General features: G+C 42.0%; 1 protein-coding gene across 15 annotated transcripts in view; it reads right to left on the reverse strand.

Annotated features, from left to right (window-relative positions):
* GLT8D2 (glycosyltransferase 8 domain containing 2) overlaps positions 1 to 20,982 on the reverse strand; it is a 73,204-nt gene that overhangs the window by 21,160 nt on the left and 31,062 nt on the right. For 10 of the 15 annotated variants that reach the window (XM_067697774.1, XM_067697769.1, XM_067697766.1 and 7 more), the window contains 7 exons: positions 16,935 to 16,981; positions 14,724 to 14,816; positions 7,296 to 7,467; positions 4,607 to 4,724; positions 3,227 to 3,311; positions 2,486 to 2,598; positions 49 to 215 (listed from right to left, as the gene is read on the reverse strand). In XM_067697774.1, the coding sequence (XP_067553875.1) occupies positions 49 to 215; positions 2,486 to 2,598; positions 3,227 to 3,311; positions 4,607 to 4,724; positions 7,296 to 7,467; positions 14,724 to 14,816; positions 16,935 to 16,953 (767 nt within the window). In that variant the 5' untranslated portion in view covers positions 16,954 to 16,981. The remainder of the gene's footprint in view (positions 1 to 48; positions 216 to 2,485; positions 2,599 to 3,226; positions 3,312 to 4,606; positions 4,725 to 7,295; positions 7,468 to 14,723; positions 14,817 to 16,934; positions 16,982 to 20,982) is intronic. The other 5 variants (XM_067697780.1, XM_067697776.1, XM_067697775.1 and 2 more) reach the window with 3 other exon arrangements.

Consider the following 20,982-nt stretch of genomic DNA (forward strand, 5'->3'; position numbering starts at 1 on the left):
TAATGGAATAATTTTACTCCCAAGCGTGGAAAAAATGGCCACACATACTCTACATTTTTTTGCATCCATTTCTCCAATTGTTTGGTGATACGCTGGTGCTTCCATTCCGTCATGTTGGCAACAATCACACCAGGATTGAAAGAGCAAGTGCTGGGGCTGATGCCAAGGTCTTTTATCGTCTTCTTCCGGTAGTCCAGATAGCCCATATACGTGTTCTATAAAGGAAGAGGATATGTGTGCTTTTGACCAAGGAATCTTTTGCTTCTGGAAAATAACCACTTTCTTGAGACCATCATGCAGCACCTGGGCTTCCTCCTGTGTCATTGGCCACTTCCTGGAGACCCTTCCCAGTTTTCTCTTGTTCCCCAACCTCTAAAAACTGAGTGCCCCTAGTCTCATGTCCAGCATCTGCTCCCTTCTGCAGCATCAACTCCCTAGGCAGCCTCATCTTGTCTCATGGCTCTAAATCTCTCCGTGTAGACAGCCCGGACCTCTCCTCTGGATTTCCAGGTCTACTACATCTGCCAGCTCTATCTGTCCTTGTGGGTGCTTAGTAAGGCAGCTCTCCTTACACCCCAAAACTGACCCCAATCCTATCCCAAACCTGCTTTCCTACAACCTGCCCTACTTCAGTGTCCACTCCATCCTTCCAGTTAGACAGACACCTAAGGTCATTAGGTCATCCTAGACTCCTCACTCACTTTTCATCCAGATCTCAGCAAATCCTGTCAGTCCCATCTTCCAAATATATTCAGAAGCCAAGCTTTTTGACCGCGCCACATGGTTTGTGGGATCTTAGTTCCCCGACAAGGGATCAAACCTGGGCCCTCAACAGTGAGAGCATGGAGTCCTAACCACGGGACCACCAGGAAAGTCCCCAGTAGCCAAGCACTTCTTACTGTCTCTACTACCTTCCTGGTCCAAACCATAATTACCACTCACTGGATTTCTGCCAGCTCCTCCCAACCTGTGTCCTGCTTCCACCCTTTTCAATCCCACTCTGTCTCAGTGTTACTCATCTGCTCAAAGCCCCTCCAGTGGCTTCCCCTCTCATTCAGAGTAAAACCCAGACTCCCTAAAATTCCTGCCATGCCCTCCACCATCTACCCCACCCCCATTACCTGTCCAACTTCCATGATTCTCCCCCTTGACCCCTCTGCCACACTGACCTCCTTGTTCCTTTAATACACCAAACACACCCCTGCCTCAAGACCTTTGCATTTGCTGTTACCTCTTCTGAAATGTTTTTCCCCTAAATATCTATTAAGATAGTTGCCTCAGCTCTTTCAGGTGTAGGCTCAGCGACAACATCTCAGTGGAGCCTTCCCTGACCACCCAACTTAAAATCCAACCCCACCTCCACCCTGATCTTCTGTTCAATATTTTACTTGCTTGTTGACCGCCTCTTCCCACTAAAATGTAAGCTACCCAAAGGCGGAATTTCAGTTTTATCTGCTGTGTTACCAGCACCTAACACAGTGTGAGACACATAGCAAGCACTCAATAGCTAGTTTTGAGTGAATGTAAAATGAGGAAGGACACACTATTTCACCCACCTCATGGTATGCTCAAAGACAACATGGGTGTAATGGAACTATTTAAGCACTTTTCTATGTGCAGGCACTGTTCTAAGAACTTCGTGCATATTACCTCATTAGTTGCATACGATAGCTTTACATGTATTAACTAATTTAACTCTCCCAATAACCCTACCAGAGAAGTATTGATACTGTTATTACCTCTATTTAAGAAATGAGGGAGAAAACCACTGAGTAAGTAACTTGCCCAAGGTCACAAAGCTACTAAGTGATGGAGCCAAGATTTTGACAGGCAGTTCTGGGCCCAGGGCCTAGGCCTTAAAGTGTGTCACAGCTTAAATGTCACACATGTAAAATTATTTCCTGGAACTTTTTTTGAAGAACAGCATTCGATTCGTAAGAGCATCTTGTATTGTAAAGCCATTCTTTTGGTTTCGGTGTTACATCTGGGTCCGACTGTCTTCATTTCTACCAGGGTATGGAGCTCTTTACCTTGGAACAAAATCAGTATTTTCCTCTACTGAAATGAGGGGGCGGGGAATAATGGTCAAAACTCTGAAAACAGAACCAAAGGTTCAGTGAGTCTCTTTTACAGAAAACACCATCTCTGCCATAGAATGTGGTTGCGAGTGACTTAGATAACAACCATCGTTCCTGGAGCATTTACTGGACATTTTGACATCATGTTATTTCATCACAACTCACAAAAACACAACCAAATAGATGCTACTGTTGCCATGTTTCAGGTAAGGAAAGCGGGACTTGCAGGGGTGAGTAACTTGCCCCGGAGTCGGTGGGAGCAGAGCTGGGATGTGAATGGGAAGCCCGGGCCCCTGGCTGTTTGCCTCCCAGCAGTCCCCCAGTCTTCTCCAAGGTGAGGATGACGCTCGTTCTGAAGTGCAGGGAGGCGAAGGGGCAAAGGGAGGATTCCCGAGACATGTGCCCACCTGCAGCCCCACAAGTCTGTGTATGTCCTGGGAGGAGGGCAAATCGCAGTCATCTGAGAAAGCTGCCGCGTGGCCCAGGGCCAAGGTGGTGTCGTACAGCTCTTGGATGTCCCCTGGATTCACAAACACCACGAGTTACAATAGTATAGCACTCATTCTAGGGCTAGATAGAGCCTCGAGCTTCAACAACCCCTGATTTTGCTGTGGGGGAAAAGTATGTGATCCATGGTTTCAAGTGGCTTGGCAATTGTCCTGATAAGAACAGGTCATATCAATTTAAAAAGCCACTTGATAAGAAGCTCAGATCAACACTCGTCAGATTTCTTTATTTCTGTTGCTGTGTACGTACCACACCAATGCTCGTCTTATTTTGCACGTGCGCGCGAGAGAAGGTGACATTTAACACGAAAACTTAGCTCGCTTCTAAGAATGTTATCAGTGAGGTTTTATCCCCCTACATTTTAGGCGTGCAGAAAAAGGAAAGGCCACCTATTACAGACTTTTACAAGCTACTTATTACAGACTTTGACAATCAGAGAGTGGCTCTCAGAAAGTCAACTGGATTGTCCCAGAAAGTATCAACCCGTTTTCAAAGTATTCCCTGATTAACAACACTATACTCCCCAATTTAATAAGCGATCAAAATCACTGAGCCGCTAGATATTTCAAACATGAAGAGAGACGGTCATTCTACTTATCAGCTGCTCTGTTTCCGAGTGTTCTTGGCATCGGTGAGCATACCTTGTACGATTACATCATCATCCAAATAGATGACTTTCTCGTGTTGATGGATAAGCAGAGGGAGATAAAATCGAACAAAGTTCAGCTGTTAAAACAACAAAAGCAGTGATTGTGGGGAAAAGACAGAAGGCCCAGTGACTAATAGGTGTGCTGGGGGGGTCAGCTTTGACCATGGCCTCTGCTCAGCTCCAGGTCTGGAGCAGAATAAAACAGAGGCTGCAAAGAGGTCTCACCTGAGCTTCCTGATGCCCAGTTTACCTGGGCCCTGGGACCGAAACCAGCGCTGGTCAGCAGTTCTAGATCCAAACCCCCCACTGCTGAGACTGTCACCGCTTTCATCTCTGTGAACTGATGCAGCGGGAGTCACAGAGGCTGTCAATCTTTCTGGCCACAAATCGCCTGCTTTCCTCTACACTCAGTAATTTGACTACTGTCAACTAAAGCAGCCTTACACACACATGCACACTTACGTGCGCGCACACACAGTGCACACATACGTACACACATGTGTGCGTGAGCACACACATACGTGCACGCACACACACACACACGTGCGTGCGCATGTGGAGCTCATCTCACACGTCATCACATCACACACACAGGTTCACCCTCTTAGCTCCCTGAACCAGAAAAAAGCCAGAGAAGCATGGGCTGAGGATGGGGGTCTTAACGTTTTAATAGCTACAATACTGTATAATGCAAAGTCCCAACTCAGCTAGCACTCTTGATAATAAATATCTGGAATTGGGAAAAGATCTTATCATCAGAGGGCTTCGAATTTAGTTAATTTTCAAGGATGGATTTAAATAATAATCACATGTAGAAGGTGGCTGCATTTTCTGTACACCTGCCATCAAAAACACCACTCTTTATGCAGAAGAGGGTCCCTTTTGTAAGAGCTCTTGCAGTAAAACACCTTAAGATTCCCAATGCCAGGAAGCAAGGTGGTGTCTCCTGAAAGTATGTCAATACTCTGAAGTATATAATCCATCTTGCTACCATTTTTCCTCAGCTACTGGGATACTCTGAGCTACGTGTAAGGTCCCGGCACGGTACACACAACTGCCTCTGAGCTGGGAATGCTTTTTCTAGGCCTCATAACTCGGGCCCTCCCCTGCCGCACAGGCATATTTACACACATAAATGCATCCTGCATCTTCTTACGCTTCGTTTCTTTTTTCATAGCTTCATTATGGTTAATGTAAACCATCTTACATCCTTTCTGCAGTAGGTGGCTTTTGAATTATAAATAAGCAGCGTTTGGTGGACACCTAAAACTGTTAGGCTTCTACAACATTCTGTGGGCATCCCAGTGGCTGGTGTTCACACCGAACAAGGTCTCACCGAGAACCATCCCCGACATGTGCGATCCCTACTCACAGGCTGGAGCAGTTCAGGCCTCGCGGAGTCTGGTCTGATCTTTCCTTTGAGGACCATAGGGTTGAATTCCACGATTTTAAAGTTTATTTCTCTCAGTTTAGAATGTTCGATCCATTTTCTAAAGGGATGACAAAAACAGAAAAGAACCTCGAGCACACACCTCCAAACTTTCCTCAATTTGCCTATTGCCTCAATCTCTTGCCTCCATAGAAAGTTAAAAATAAAATATGTGCAACCTTAGTAGAGTCTAGTCTATAAATCCTTCTGATTTTTTCCCCATCTGGTTTAGCTTTGAATCTTTTTTTTTTCATTCACATAACTTTCTGCAAAGGAAATGAAGCAAAATAGTAATAACCAGATATCTCCCCAGATCCACATAATCTCCACAGGAAACTAGAACAAAAAGTTCCTTCTTTCTTATAAAGCAGCATCTGTGGTTGACGGTGCTCTCCTTTTTATTTTTATTTTTTTTTGCGGTACATGGGCCTCTCACTGTTGTGGCCTCTCCCGTTGTGCAGCACAGGCTCTGGACACGCAGGCTCAGTGGCCATGGCTCACAGGCCCAGCCGCTCTGTGGCATGTGGGATCTTCGCGGACCGGGGCACGAACCTGCGTCCCCTGCATCGGCAGGCGGACTCTCAACCACTGTGCCACCAGGGACGCCCGATGGTGCTCTCTTTGCCATGGGTTAACAGCACTGTAAGGAAGCCCAGCCTTCTGAACCTGCTGCTTTGACTGAATCGTGTTTATTCTGCTGTTTTGACTCCAAGGATGATTTGAATTTACCTTTGCCTCTCAGTCTTCTGTCCTTGCTCCCCACTTTCTCTTCCTCCTCCTCTCCACCCTCTCTCCTTATGTGTTCTCAGTCTCACAGAACTTGAAATACCTTGAACTTCCCTTCATCTCTGCTCTCTCCACTTCCTCCATCCTCCTTAGAAATAGTCGCTGTTAACAGCTGGGGATCTTTCTGGGTCTTTTTCTTTACAGAAATACATATATGTACATGTACAAATTTACAGTTTGGGTGTTTTGATTTCATTGCTATAGATTGAATGTTGTGTCCCCACAGATTTGTATGTTGAAACCTAATCCCCAGTGTGATGGTATTTGGAGGTGTGGATTGTAGGAGGCAATTAGGTCATGAGGATGAAGCCCTCATGAATGGGACTAGTGCCCCTTATAAAAGACGTTCATCCCAGTGAACTCCCTTATTCCTTCTGCCATGTGAGAACACAGCGAGAAGACAGTCTGCTATGAAGCATGAAATGAGCCCTTCCCAGACATGGAATCTGCTGGCACCTAGAACTTGGGCTTCCCAGCCTCCAGAACCTGAGAAGTAAATTTCTCTTGTTTTTAAGCCAAGCCATCCAGTCTGTGCATTCGGTTACAGCAGCTCAAACAGATTAAGACATTCATCAAGTGGGTCATCCTATATGAGGTGTACTGCAACTTGTATTTTCCACTTAGTAATATGTCTTGGAGATATTCTATGCCTTCTTTCTTTGTTAACAGCTGGATCATATTCCATAGTTCATTTAAATATTCTTTCACTGACGGACATTTAAGCACTTCACAATTTTTTTACCACTTCACATAATGCCGAAATTAACATTATTGTACATATACTTTGGTCATATGTACTAGAATTTCCGCAGCACAGATTCCCAGCTGTTGAAACGGAATGGTGAGTCAAACTATATATGCATATACCATTTTATTAGATATTGCCATATTGCCCTCCCAAGATTGCTTTACCGATTTATGAAGTGTACATTGTGTAAACAAGGAATAAGCATGTCCATTTTCCTGCACAGGACGGTGTCGTCCTATTTAGTTTCTACCATCCTGATGAGTGCAATGACACGCCATTGTTTTCATTTGCGTTTCCCTATCAGTAACATGGAATGCCTTTTCGTGTTTGCTGACCATTTATAGTGTTTTTTTCTGTGAATTGTCTGTATTCTGTGCTCATTTTTCTACTATAAGCTCATCTTTTTGAATTTTTTTGGTAAGAATTCTGTATACATTTTGGATAGTAATCCATTGTCTATAATACATGTTGAAAATACCTTGCCTAATCTGTTGTGTGATCAGTTTCACTTAGTGTTTTTCACCAGTTAAAACTTTTTAAATATTAGCAGTCAAATCTGTCAGTTTTTTCCTTGGGCTCAAGGAGTCACTCTCCATACCAAAATGATACAATTATCCCACGTTTTAGGAAGACATTCAGAATTTTAGTTCCTGTTTATTTCTTTTAAATCCAACTCCAATTTATGTTTCAGTATGGTGTGTGATAGGAAAGAGACCACTCTGCAGTTTAAAAATTATAATTAGTGATGATTCTGAGCCATATTAAATTATTATACTAATAGTCTCTCAGGTTAAGACAGCAGAGAAAAGAGAAACTTTTAGAAAGAAAGACTTGTATAAACTGCTTAAGGATTGGGTTTCCTTCATTCATTAGATAATTCACTTCTGCAGAATGATGCATTGCCCTACCAGATTAATGAGACTTTGCTAAAATTTCCTTAGCTAGGAACACGTTTGTCAGGCCATCAGGTAAACCTCAGGTCATCCCCTTATTAATTTAAAGGACATTTATCAAACCAAAGAAGGGAATCCATGTAAAGAAAGACAAGGACAATTAAAAGAAAGTAGAAAACTCCAAAGTCTATAGTACACAGATTACCGTATTCTGGACAGAGTGTTCCGGAGTCCCACTACATAGAACAAAATGTTGGCATCAGTGTTGCTGTAGATGCTGTTGATGGCAGCCATAGCCGCACCCATCCTCCCTGCTGCTGCACAAATCACCACCGGAATCTCATCTTCCATATCCTCAGGAGTCTCAGAGTCATCATCTGGAAACATCAAAATCAGAGTCTTGGAACATGAAGGAATTTCACAGTGTGGAAGTCTTGCTTTCCACACTCCAGGGGGAAGATAGGATGGTGGGGAAGAGATTGCCAATTATTCTCCAATATCCCAGTCTCTCCTTCTTCTCTTAGAAATACAACATTGGAACTTTAGCTGGCACATAGCCAACCACTAAGAATATTTTTCCAGACTCCCTTGCAGCTCTGTGTGATCAAGTGCTGACCAATGGGATGTTAGTGCCAGTATATGTGCAACGCCTGAGTTTGCCTTTAAAAGGAATATGCTTACCCTCCCCTTTTCTTTTCCCCCTTCCCATTGCCTGGAATGTTGATATGATGATAGGAGTTCAAGCAGCCATCTTGTACCATGAGATGGAAGCTGCCTCTTGAGGACACCAAAACTATAAGATAGAAAGGATCCTGATCTGGATGATTATGGAACTGACACATCAGACTTTCACTTGAGAGAGAAAATAAACTTCTATTTTGCTTAAGTCACTATTATTTTGGAGCTCTCTTAAAGAAGCCAATCAGATAGCCCAACACATACACACAGTTGAAAAATATGTGAATAACTGAAAAGCCTCATTTGATTCAACATTCTTCAACTCTTGTCTGAATTGGAATATTTACCTTGCCTACATTGCTATAAAATATATTGCTTTGTGATCTTGCTTTCTGTTATCCATGCTCTTGTTGAGAGAGTCAAAAGTTGATGGCAAAAAAAGGAGATAAATGAAAAAGTATGACTAATGCATAAGATGAATAATTGATTATTCTTCTGATCCTTGGCTATGATATAAAATACTAATGTCATAACATCATATTTCGGTACCACAACACAACTTTCAGGTATGAAGAATAATAATTATCAGTATGTAGAGTATTCACTATCAAACAGATATCTGAGTTTTACTTAAAGCTCTCTCTTTCTTTACAGATGTCTTTTTGCAAAATCTCTATTATTCAGACCCAGGGTAGTTTTAGCTGATATTTAATCCAACAAACGTGTATGAAACTAACCACCAGGTACTCTGCTTTGTATAATTTAAGAAATATTGAAAGGCCTCCCTCTTTATCTCCTATATCCCTTCCTCCACAAGTGAAATTTCCACCACTACAATAATTTTTCACAGTATATTTGCTGGCATGAGATAATGCTCATAATATAATGTTAAGGGTGAGGGGGAGAGAACACAAAATCCTTTCCAGTATTTGATCCCAATTTGACACATGCATATTTGCAAACGGATCTGTCTATTTATAGAATTGAGTAATTTTAATTTCCTTATTTGTGTTTCTTGTACTTTCCAAATTCTCCAAAGTAATTACAGGTTGCTTTTATAAAGAGAAGAAAAAATTTCTTAAGGGACTGTTCCTTTTGAACTAAACTGTCATCTTGGGGAGGTCCCCTAATCATGTGGTATGTTGCCTAATCATATGGTACCTGCAGGCATCTAAGTGATTTGCCTAAATGAAAATTTGACTATGTTTCTTCATTGCTTAAAGTTCTCCCATGGTTTCTATAGGATAGAGCCACATTCCATTCCTGGCACACGTGGATCCAGTCCCTGTTCACTTCTCTAGCCTTGTCTACTTCTATTCCAGCGTTGCAAAAATACTAGCGGTTCCCTGAATACTGGCACCATGTTGTCCCTTATCTTAATGCCTTTTCACAGGCTGTTTTTGATACCTGGAATATTATTTTCATCCCCTCCTGCATGTCTAACTATTACATATTCATTCCAAATGCAGTATAGACATGGGAGCCCCCAGGAAGCCTTTAACAGCTCACTAACACAAATTAGTTCAGCCCTCACCCATGGTCACTCTGTCCTTGCTTGTGAGTGGATTTACCAGCTGCACTGCAATTTATTTGGTAGCATGTCTTTCCTTTCTCTCCTGTAACACTAGGAGCTCTGTGAAGGCTGGGACAGTATCTTGTTCACCTCTGTCTCCTCTGCAGCTAGCCCAGTGCTGGAACATGGTAGATTCTCAATACATTTTGGATGGTTGGCTGGCTGGCTGGCTGGGTGAATTCATTAGAAACCTCTATTTGAGAACTCACCACACTGCATGGGAAGAATCTATTCATGTGTATGCCTCCTATACTAGACTGTAAGCTCATTGTATTATCCCCACTGAGTCTGGCACCTAGCAAGCACTTAAAGAAAGTTTGCTGAAATCAACTAAACAGATATGGTGTATTGGCCTTAGAGAACAGGGCCCTAGAGGAATAATTCATGGGTGACTCTTAGGGGCAAAAAAAGAGGGAAGGGTTGAAAATCTGGGGCAGTACCTGGCTGTCAGGCTCAGATAGAGTCCTTTATCAGGCTATGGGCAGAATGAGGTTTGGAGGAACACGTCGCCTTGAAAGAAGAGCACCCCAAGGGAAGGTCAAACACTGAGTTTACAGCTCTGCTGCAGACACATCACACCACCATACTGCTTAAAAGCCTCTGCCAGTCAGAGAATCTGGGAGCTAACCTAAGCCAAAATGCTCTCTGCCTAGAAGTCTTTCCTGGACAGAATGATAGATGAAGGCACGTTGGAGGAAGGGTGGGAAGATTTTTCAACTGTAATTCTTCACCAATGCCCCATCCTAGCAGATCTTTGGGAATCAGCCATTGTACTACTTGGATCTGTTACACCAAATGCTGCCGGAGCCAGACCATTAAAAGGTTTGTTATGAGAAGCCATTTGGTGCCCATAAAAATCTCGTATAATAATGGCATATGGACCAGAAATTTATTATATTGCTTTAGACCCTTCTCACAAGTAACTCTTATCAAACAATGTCCATTTCTAGAAGAGGTGAAATGTCTGCACTCCCAGTGCCAAATCTCTGAATCCCATTTCAAATTAGAACTATTTTAGCCAAACATATAAACTTGCTGCACCCCAAGTGGGCCAAGAGTGAATCACCAGCATGCTGACTGCAAGGAAACTGTCGGGAGATTCCATGGAGTGTCATTATCAGGAGATTCCATAGAATGCTACCATGTTTTTTTCAGTACATGACTTCCCAGGGCCTCTGGACTTCACGTTATGACACTAGTTCTTTGAATTAATGTTTTAAAAATTGTGAAGATTAATATGGAATAGGTGAGGTACAGAGGATTTTTAGGGCACTGAAACTATTCTGTATTCTATAATGATAGATAAATGTCCTTATAAATTTCTCAAAACCCATAAAATATACAACACCAGGGGTGAACCCTAATGTAAACTATGGACACTGGTGGAAATTCCCTGGCGGCCCAATGGTTAGAACTCCCTGCTTCCACTGCAGGGGACATGGGTTTGATCTCTGGTCAGGGAACTAAGATCCTACATGCTGCACAGCATGGCCAAAAAAAAAAATTTAACTATGGACACTAGTGAAAATGATGTGTTAACATAGGTCCACAGATTGTAACACATGTACCACTCTGGTACGGGATGTTAATAGTGGGGGAGGCTGTGTGTGTGTGTGTGTGTGTGTGTGTATGAGCGCGTGTGTGTGAGCGAGTGCATGTGTGCGCGCATGTGTGCGTGTGCACGTGTGTGTGTGTGTGTGTGTGTGTGTGTGTGGTGGAAAGGGGTATGGGGGAAATCTCTGCACCTTCTGCGCAGTTTTGCTGTGAAACTAAAACTGCTCTAAAAAATAAAGTCTATAAAATATTAACATGCACCTCTGGAAAATTCCAGTCAAACAGAAGAGTATCTAAATGGTGACTGTTTTCTGCAGACCTCGCAGCCCACATTCCAAAGGTTACCAGTGTGGTATGTGCCTCTCAAACCCTTCTTAATGTACACACAAAAGCACATATACTACATATTATATAAATATTACATGAAATTTGATGTATTATTTTAAAACCAAAATACCACCCTCCCTCCCGCAAAGGAGAATCATTTAAGAGTTCTTTGGACTTCATCTTCAAAAGTAGCCAAAAAATTCAAGTGACAGGGTATCCCAGAAAATCTTTTGCAGTTAGTGAAATTAGGGTGTAACTAAGAACATTCAGAATGCTACACACACAGTTTAGGTGATCTTGGTATAGTGGTGGGACAGCAGTGATTATAAAATGAAAGTAATTAACATGTGCATACTCTGCTGGGTGAGACTAAAGGGAAAGAGGTGTCCAGCCTAGAAAAACATTTCTCAGTGGATTTCCTATGAAGTCAGTGTGTCTTGGGTTTAACTTTGAAACAAATTTAAAAAGTTTTAAACTGAAAAAAAAAATGAAATCATACTTTTCATAGTCTTCTGTAACCTGCTTTTTCCACTTACATACCACAGACATCCATCTTTCCATGCCAACTATGTTCTTTTGAGTGGTATTTCATAACACTGATTCCCTCTCTTTTTTTAAATTTTAACACTGTGTGGGATAAAAATGTGCTATTGGATCCATTCATGTGGTGAAAACACTTTATCGTATATAAATATATAGCCAATTAGTCAGGATGTGCATTTCCTCACAGTTCTTTTAACAGCTATTATAAAAGCAACTCATTTCTTTCCATGGAGAAAGGAATTTGCAATGCGATCTGCCGACTGAATGTGTTGGTTTATGGGCAGGAAGTAAAACGTGAGGAGTAACAAGCTCAAAGTTCAGACCACATTTGGCCTTGTATGACCTTCTCTCTCTCTTTCTGTCTCTGTCTCTGTCTGTCTCTGTCTCTGTCTCTGTCTCTCTCTCTCGACCTTTCTCAAAGCAATTTATTGAGTCATTAGTTACATACTGCTATGGACTGAATTGCGTACCCCTAAAATTCATATGTTGAAGCTCTAACCCCTAGTACCTCAGAATGTGACTGTATTTGGAGATAGGGCCTTTAAAGAGGCAGTTAGGTTAAATGAGGCCCACCCTTAATTCCATATGGCTAGCGTCCTTATAAGAAGAGGAAAAGACACCAGGCCACGTGAGGACACAGAGAGAAGGCGTTCCTCTGCAGGGCAAACCAGCCCTGCCGGCACCTTGATCTTGGACTTCCAGCCTCCAGAACTGTGAGAAAATTAATGTCTGTTGTTTAAGCTACCCAGTCTGTGGTATTTTGTTATGGCAGCCCAGGCAGACTAATACAGATTTCTTTAAACTTACCTACTGTAAGTACATAGTTCAATGATATTTAGTAAATTTATCCCATTTTAGAACATTTAGAATGTTCTAAAATCCCATTTTAGAACAATTTTCATCACCAGAAAATTTCCCTTCAGCTGGGTTGCAGTCAAGCCACTCCCACTCCCAGCCCCAGGCAACCACTGACCTGTTTTTCTGTCTCCATAGATTTGCCTTTCCTAGAAGTTTCCTTTAAATGGAATCATATAACATGTGGTGTTTTTGGTCTAGCATCTTTCATTTAGTATGTGTGTGAGGTTTATTCATATTGTATCATGTATTAGTAGTTTGTTCCTTTTTACTGTTGGAAAGTACTCCATTGCATGGATATAACACATTTTATATATTCAGTACTTGATTCCCATGTGGATTGCTTCCAGTTTGGGGCTACTATCAATAATGCCCTATAAATATCTGCATACATATCTATGTATGGAAATCATTCACGTTCCAGAGGCTCCTAATGTTCATCTAGACCTGATTATACATATTTTTAATTTTTTATGAATTTTAAAATAATTAATTAATTTTTGGCTGTGTTGGGTCTCTGTTGCTGCATGCGGGCTTTTCTCTGGTTGAGGTGAGCGGGGGCTACTCTTCCTCGAGGTGGCGGGCTTCTCATTGCAGTGGCTTCTCTTGTTGCAGGGCACGGGCTCTAGGCATGCAGGCTCCGTAGCTGTGGCGCACAGGCTTAGTTGCTCCGCGGCATGTGGGACCTTCCTGGACCAGGGCTCGAACCCATGTCCCCTGCATTGGCAGGTGGATTCTTAACCACTCGCCTCCAGGGAAGTCCTTATGAATTTTTTTATGTTGAAAAAGTCAGCTTTGCGAGAGCAGGGACATTATTTTGTTCCTTGTAGAGTGTCCAGTGCCTAAGCCTCTGGCTTAAAAAAAAGTGTGAATATGAATGTATATAATGCACCAAAATAGTAACTGTATTTGCCTTTGGCTGATACAGCTCCAGGTAATATTTTGTATTTTCCATAAATGAGTATATTCATTTTGCTGATATAAAACAGTAAACTAACGAAAAATAAAACACTACTGGTGCTACTTAATTTTTGTGTGTGTTGGCTTTGTATGTTTGGAGAAGTGAGGTTCCATCCCATGCAATTCACCCCTGAAGAGGGAAACTGGGCTCCCAGTGCAGCTGGAGGAGGACATATGGTCAATGCAGCGATTTTGCTCATAAGCGAAATTATTGAGAGACTCCAGAAGGGTGGATGCAGAGCAGGCCACTCAGAGTGAGGTCCGAAAACCAACAGCCTCAGCATCAACTGGGAGTTCATCAGAAATGCAAATTCTCAGCCCCACCCCCGAACTACCGATTCAAAACCTGGGGCCAGGACTGTGTTTGAACAAGCCCTCTGTGTGATTCTGATATGTGCTAAGTTTGAATAGCACTGATCATTCTACAACACAACTGAAAATTTGGCCTTGGGTTGATATTCTAAAAGCAGGTACTTGGAAGCTGACTGAATTTTTGTTTCTCTCTGAACCCAGCTATTGGAAGGACTCAAACTGTGTTCTTAGGTATCTCATCTTGATGGACCACATGGCTGCCTGCCTGCTCCGTTCTTCTTCTTTTTTTTTTTTTTTTTTGCGGTACGCAGGTCTCTCACTGTTGTGGCCTCTCCTGTTGTGGAGCACAGGCTCCGGACGCGCAGGCTCAGCGGCCATGGCTCACGGGCCCAGCCGCTCCGCGGCATGTGGGATCCTCCCAGACCGGGGCACGAACCCGTGTCCCCCGCATTGCAGGTGGACTCTCAACCACTGCGCCACCAGGGAAGCCCCGTTCTTCTTTTTTTTTAATATATTTTTTCTTTGCGGTAAAATACGCAACATAAAATTTACCGTCTTAACCATTTTCAAGTGTACAGTTCAGTGGTATTAAATACATTCACACTGTTGTACAATCATCACTGTCATCCATCCCCCTAACACTTTTCATTTTGTAAAACTGAGACTCTATACCCATTAAACAACAACTCCCCTTTCCCCTCCCCCCACCCAGCCCCCGGCAGTCATCACTATGCTTTCTGTCTCTATGAATTTGGCTACTCTAAGTACCTCATGTTGGTGGAATCACAGAGTATCTGACTTTTTGTGACTGGCTTAGGTCACTATGCATACCTGTTTCGTTCCTGAGCACAGTCCCCCTATGAACTTTCTTATACAGAATCCCACAGATGGTCACAATCAAAAGGAACAGCAACACCTGGTTAACTGAAATAAAAACAGAAACATGTTCAAGTACAACCTATCAAACTGAAACTGTGGAATAAGTTTAGAATAGCCAGTGGGAACAGACGCTGTCCCTGACATACACAGGACTGGAGGCCTGGAACCTTTCTCTAAGCAGGTAGCACGTGGAGTCAAGAGTTAATCTGTGATACTGCCGATACTCAAGGCCACACAGATGTAGTTTAAGGACAGCCAGGGCTAAACCCAGGCAGTCTGACGGCAGAAGCTACAACCTTGATGACTGCATGATGTTGCCTCTGGAGCCACTTTCTGTGCAGGAATACTTTGTTTCAAATAATAGCCAACATTTATATGACACTTATGATGAGCCAGTGCTTATTATGAATACATGTTCTTAGTCATTATAACAGCTGCTTCTCAGTTAGTTCTACCACTGGTCAAGGATGATGTACATAAATCTCTTGCCCTGAGTAAGAGGTTAGAAGATCCCAATAACTCTTCCCAGTCTAAGCCTCCAGGGCCATCCTTTCCAAAACAGTGATGCTTGCCCTTAGGATCTACTGAGAACTAGAATGGTGTCGGACAGTGTTTTCCTAAGTATGAAGCCATACACCACTGGTTGTACATGGGATGATTCAGGAGGCTTGTGTTCATAGCATTAAGTAACATTAAATCACAGTGAGAAATCAGTCCTAATTTCACATGCAGGCAGGTAAACAAAGCTACCCAGAACTGAATAACATTACTCTAACCATATATATTTGTACGATCAGCTTCTTCTGAGACATAACTGTTACGCTACTTATAGTAAGGATATACACTTTCTATTACAAAATACACTTATAATTTTTTAAATGAGTCAATTTAAAGAAAATAGTAAGTCATGCACAGAACAGAAGGAACGCAGATGATGAAAAGTTGAGAAAGTGGCACACTGCCATATGCAGTACACAAATGCCTGCAGTTTGGTAAACGTTGGTAGAAGGGGAAAGGGCTGGAATTTGAAGTCAGACTCAAATCTCATTTTACCACCTACTAGCTGTGTGGCCTTGGACATGTTACTTAACCTCTCTGAGCCTCAGTCTGCTCATCTGCTAAATGGGGATTGTAATAATAACCACTACCTTGCAGGGGTGTTTTGAGAGTTACCAAAGGCAATGTAGGCCCAATAAAGACTTTAAAATTGTTTCGTATTATTATTTACTATTTTTGTGTGTCAAGATATTTATACTTATTGGCCTCATACTGATCTATTTTCTGGCCCCTAGGCCTCTGTCTTCACATTTGTAAAAGGAAGGAGTTGGACAATCTCCACGGATGCCTTCCAGAGCTATGTCCTAAGGCTCAATGGTTCTGCCTTGCTGACATCCATCCCTTCTCTGCCTTTCTGGGTTATCAGATTCAGCCAGAGACAACCAGATACTATACTCAGTTTAAAACAAAACTATACAGAAACAGAAGATAAGGGACAAAGTTCTATAGTTTATCGATACAACTGATTAACATTCGCTTCCCACAGCCACTTTGACGAAGCAGCCTAATGTCTACTACCATCTGACCCTTTTTTAGTATAAGTATGTCCCATGCAATATTGGGGATATACTTATACTAAAAAATTATTCATAGTTTATTAGAAATTCAAATCTAACTGTATATCTTGTCTTTTCATCTGCCACATTGGGCAACTCTATTCTGAGGGTAACTAACACAATTAAGTAATTATTTTTCCCCTAGATTCACAAACAACTGGATATAAAATCAGAGGCAAGTCCAGGTTTTGATGGGGTCTGAAGATTACATAATTTGAAGTGAATCTTTAAGAATAAGAATACGAAATTACAAACGCTAAATTAGGCAGAAACATGAATACTTATTTAAAATGAGAAAATAAATAATATTTGCAACTTTTACGGAAACATCTGACCCCTCTCACGAAAAATCCACCTCTGAACAAAACACTCAACAACTTTCTACGGAAATCATCCTCATATGATGATGCCAACAACTGTCTGTGGGAAAACTATCCATGAAAACCAACGAAGATTAAAAAACAAAAAGAAAAAGAATAAGATTCAGCATCAAAACAGTACTCCAAAATATCTATTTTTAATCATAATTTTTAAAAGTTTGTAATCTTACTTTTTCGTAACAAAGCCATGTGTGTTCATGTGGATAAAAACTGTGACCTGTGGATTAAAGAATAAAAATTATTTTTAAAAGACAATCAACCCAAAAGTCATAATACAATTATTAAGGACTATATCTCTGACCATTTGCTATGTGGAAAATTTTGCAATCATTCTTTTTTTTTTTTTTGTGGTACGCGGGCCTCTCACTGTTGTGGCCTCTCCCGTTGTAGAGCACAGGCTCCGGATGCGCAGGCCCAGCGGCCATGGCTCACGGGCCCAGCCGCTCTGCGGCATGTGGGATCTTCCCAGACCGGGTCACGAACCCGTGTCCCCTGCATCGGCAGGCGGACTCTCAACCACTGCACCACCAGGGAAGCCCTGCAGTCATTCTTAACTGTTCTGAATCTAGAATTTTTAACTGAATAGTTCTTGAATTCAGCGCTCACCTCTTCAAATTGATTTCTCTGGCTGTACAAAACGTACAAAGGACTCCCAAAGTGTAATCTTTTACCTTCTCCAAAAACTGCCCTGTCAGCCCTCTGGATTAGCAGATCAGATGGCACTAACTGGAAGAAATGTCACATAAGACGTTTCCCTTGATGTAAAATATCAATCCTGTGCCTTTTTTTCCTGCTACCATAACTTCATTCCTTTGATAAGGAAGCTTCTACATCTTCAGTAATCCCTTGTGAAAACAGAACCATCCTGAGAGGGGCACATTTTATGCTCCATTCAATCATTCAGTAAATATTTATTGAGATCCTACTAAAAGCCCAGCACTGTGCTATGTATTGGGGATGCAGCAACGCACAGATCAGTCCCAGTCCCTATCATCATGGAGCTGCTTTCAGTAGAGAAAAGAGATATTAAAATGTAACAAGTAAAATAATTAATTATGGTAAGTGATATGAAGTAAAAAACAGAAGTGCTGGGATAAAGATGAATAGAGACCGGGAGGCATCTTGGTGAGAAATCAGGAAACACCTCACTGAGGAGATGACATTTGATCAGAAGAAAAGGCAGGAGCCAGTGGAGAGAATGCAGAAGAGCATCCCAGGCAAAGGGAACAGCAAGTGCAAAGGCCCTGGGGCTGATGATTCTAAATACCGCAAGAGGTTCAATGAGGCTGGAACAGAGTGGAGTAAGGGAGAGACTGGCTAGAAGAGGCTGGAGACAAACTGTGGGGTCTGTAAAGGAATATGGATTTTATTTTATTTATTTTTTTGGCTGCATTGCATCTTTGTTGCTGCACGCGGGCTTTCTCTATCTGCAGCGAGCAGGGACTACTCTTTGTGTGGTGTGCAGGCTTCTCATTGCGGTGGCTTCTCTTGTTGCAGAGCACAGGCTCTAGGTGTGCAGGCTTCAGTAGTTGTGGCTTGTGGGCTCAGTAGTTGTGGCTCACGGGCTCTAGAGCACGCAGGCTTCAGTAGTTGTGGCGCATAGCTCAGTAGTTGTGGCTTGCAGGCTCTAGAGCGCAGGCTCAGTAGTTGTGGCACACGGGCTTACCTGCTCGGCAGCATGTGGGATCTTCCTGGACCAGGGATAGAACCTGTGTCCCCTGCATTGGCAGGCGGATTCTTAACCACTGCGCCACCAGAGAAATCCCTGGATTTTCTTTTAAATGCATGTAACCCCCTCCATCAGCCTTTGTCTTCCTTAAAGCCCTAAAGCAATGTTTTTCAAACATTCCCACAGAAATTCTGATGATAAAGGAGAGCGGACACTCCAAAGTCATCCCAAGTGAGTTCAAAATATCTTCCAAGTTTCTTGTTTTACCTTCAAGTTCATGTAAACTGTACATAAATATAGGGGGAAAAAATAGTCCCTTCATTGTCGGAAGAGCTCCTCTCAGGGAGAAAACTCTTCGTTATGTAATCAAGGTCTTCTATACACAGATGTGATGGATAGGGGTGAGATCAGGAGAAAGCTAACTGGGTCGAGTAAATGATGAGCTGGAATCCCCGGGTTTGGCAGCAGCCCAAGAAGAACAGCGTGTAAGGAGGAGAAAGATCACAGGACAGGAGCTGCCAGTCGCCCAAGAGAACTTCTTTCCCTGTGCAGATGGGCCCTAGGGACTTTCAAAGAACTGGAATTTCCAATATGCAGTCCACAGTCTCTGCCATGCTCTGCACCTTCTCATCCCCACCCTACCTCTACACTGCTTTCCCCTCTGGATCAACACACATGTTGCTGTGTTTAAGGGAAATCAAGGGAACGGGGCAATGTTCTTTATTTTGGACATGGAGGACAGGGGAGAGAAACAACTGAGCAAGAAAGTTCTGTGGGCACCGGACATGAGAATGGAAGTCATCAAGAATTGGTACAAAGTTTGGAGGGAATATTGGATGGAGGAAAGGTGAGTTAATTGTGAGTTAATTGCATTTGAATCTCCAAATCTATGGCAGATGGCAGGAATCTTAAACTTTTTTTGACATAAGTATCTTGGAAGTCTGGTGAATCCCATAGACCTCTTCCCAGAATAATGTTTTTAAAAGCTTAAAAGATATATTGTATTATAAAGAAAACCAATTACACACTTTTAAAGAAAATTATCAGAATATTGGGGGGAAAAAACAAATTTGTGATACCTATAGCATTAAACATGCTTCTTTATTAAATAACAAGGGCTATTAGCAGGTATAATACTTATTGTAGCTTTAAGTAGTAATGAGCTTTAAAAGATGTGAGATATTTGTAGCAGCTGTGATGTAACATGAAAGTACCTGATTTACACTGATGAGGAAGTCACAGGTACTACAGTTCCTTCTGTGGCTTGTTTCCTATATTCACAAACGAAGGAAATGCTCACATTTTTCCTCATCTAAGTACATGAGAAAATGAAATGTATCCATGGACACTCTGAGGGTCTGTGCATCCCAGGTTAAAGGTTACAGAATCCCTGGGGTAGGTTGATTCAACTGACATCTGGGTTAATATGTCATAGAAAAGTCATGTGTTTAATGTTTTACCATCTAGAAAAACTGCTGCTTTGGGAAGATTTGCCAGGTTTGTGCTGTGGCTTTTTGTAGTCTTAACCACTGGACACCAGGGAAGTCCCAGGAACAACTTCTTTTAACAGAAGAGGCAACTACTTCTTTAGAGAATAAAGAATTGGCCTTATGAGAACTATTTTTCTGCCAAGACATTTGAGACATGTTGACAAGGTAATTTCTTTATAGTGTCCTGGATTTCCACAAATTTCCTGTTGTGAACTTCCATAATTAGAAAGAGTGCTTCACTCAGGGAGGCACAAATGGTGATGTATAACAAATATTCAGTAAACCTGTTTTTTTTTAATAGACTTCCTGTGACACATGTAATTGATTAACTGCATATTAACAGGTCAGCTTCAAAATATGACTTGATTTTCTTTTTTTTGTTTGCGGCCGTGCAGCATGTGGGATCCTAGTTCCTTGACCAGGGATCAAACCTATGCTCCCTGCAGTGGAAGTGCAGAGTCTTAACCACTGGTCCACCAGGGAAGTTCCTTGACTTGTTGATTTTTAAATGTTTAAATTTTTACATATAGTAGAATTCACTTTTCTGGTTGTATTGTTCCATGAATTTTAACACATGCATAAATTCCTGTGATAATCACAACAAATGAGAAAAAGAACAATTCCAACACCTCCAAAAAATTCTCTTGTGCTGCCCTTCTGTAGGCAAACCCAACTTGACACCTAACTCCCGGCAACCACTGATGTATTCTCTGTGGCTATAGTTTTGTCATTTCTAGAATGTCACGTAAATGGATTCATACGGTATACAATCTTTAAAGACTCTCTTCTTTTGCTTAGCATGACGCATCTGGGATTGATACTTGCCGTTGCATGAATCAATAATTTGTTCCTTTTTATTACTGAATAGCGTTCCACTGTAAGAATGTATCACAGTTTATTTATCCATTAACCCATTGAAGGACATCTGAGTTCTTTCCAGTGTTTTTTGATTATGAATAAAGCATCTGTAAACACTTGTTTGGAGGTTTTTGCATGATTTTAAGTTTTACTTCTCTGTGGTAAAGACCTATAAGTGGGGTTGCTGGGTCATTTGGTAGA

The sequence above is a fragment of the Pseudorca crassidens genome, chromosome 11, assembly GCF_039906515.1.
Source record: "Pseudorca crassidens isolate mPseCra1 chromosome 11, mPseCra1.hap1, whole genome shotgun sequence".
In the NCBI taxonomy this organism is placed as follows: domain Eukaryota; kingdom Metazoa; phylum Chordata; class Mammalia; order Artiodactyla; family Delphinidae; genus Pseudorca; species Pseudorca crassidens.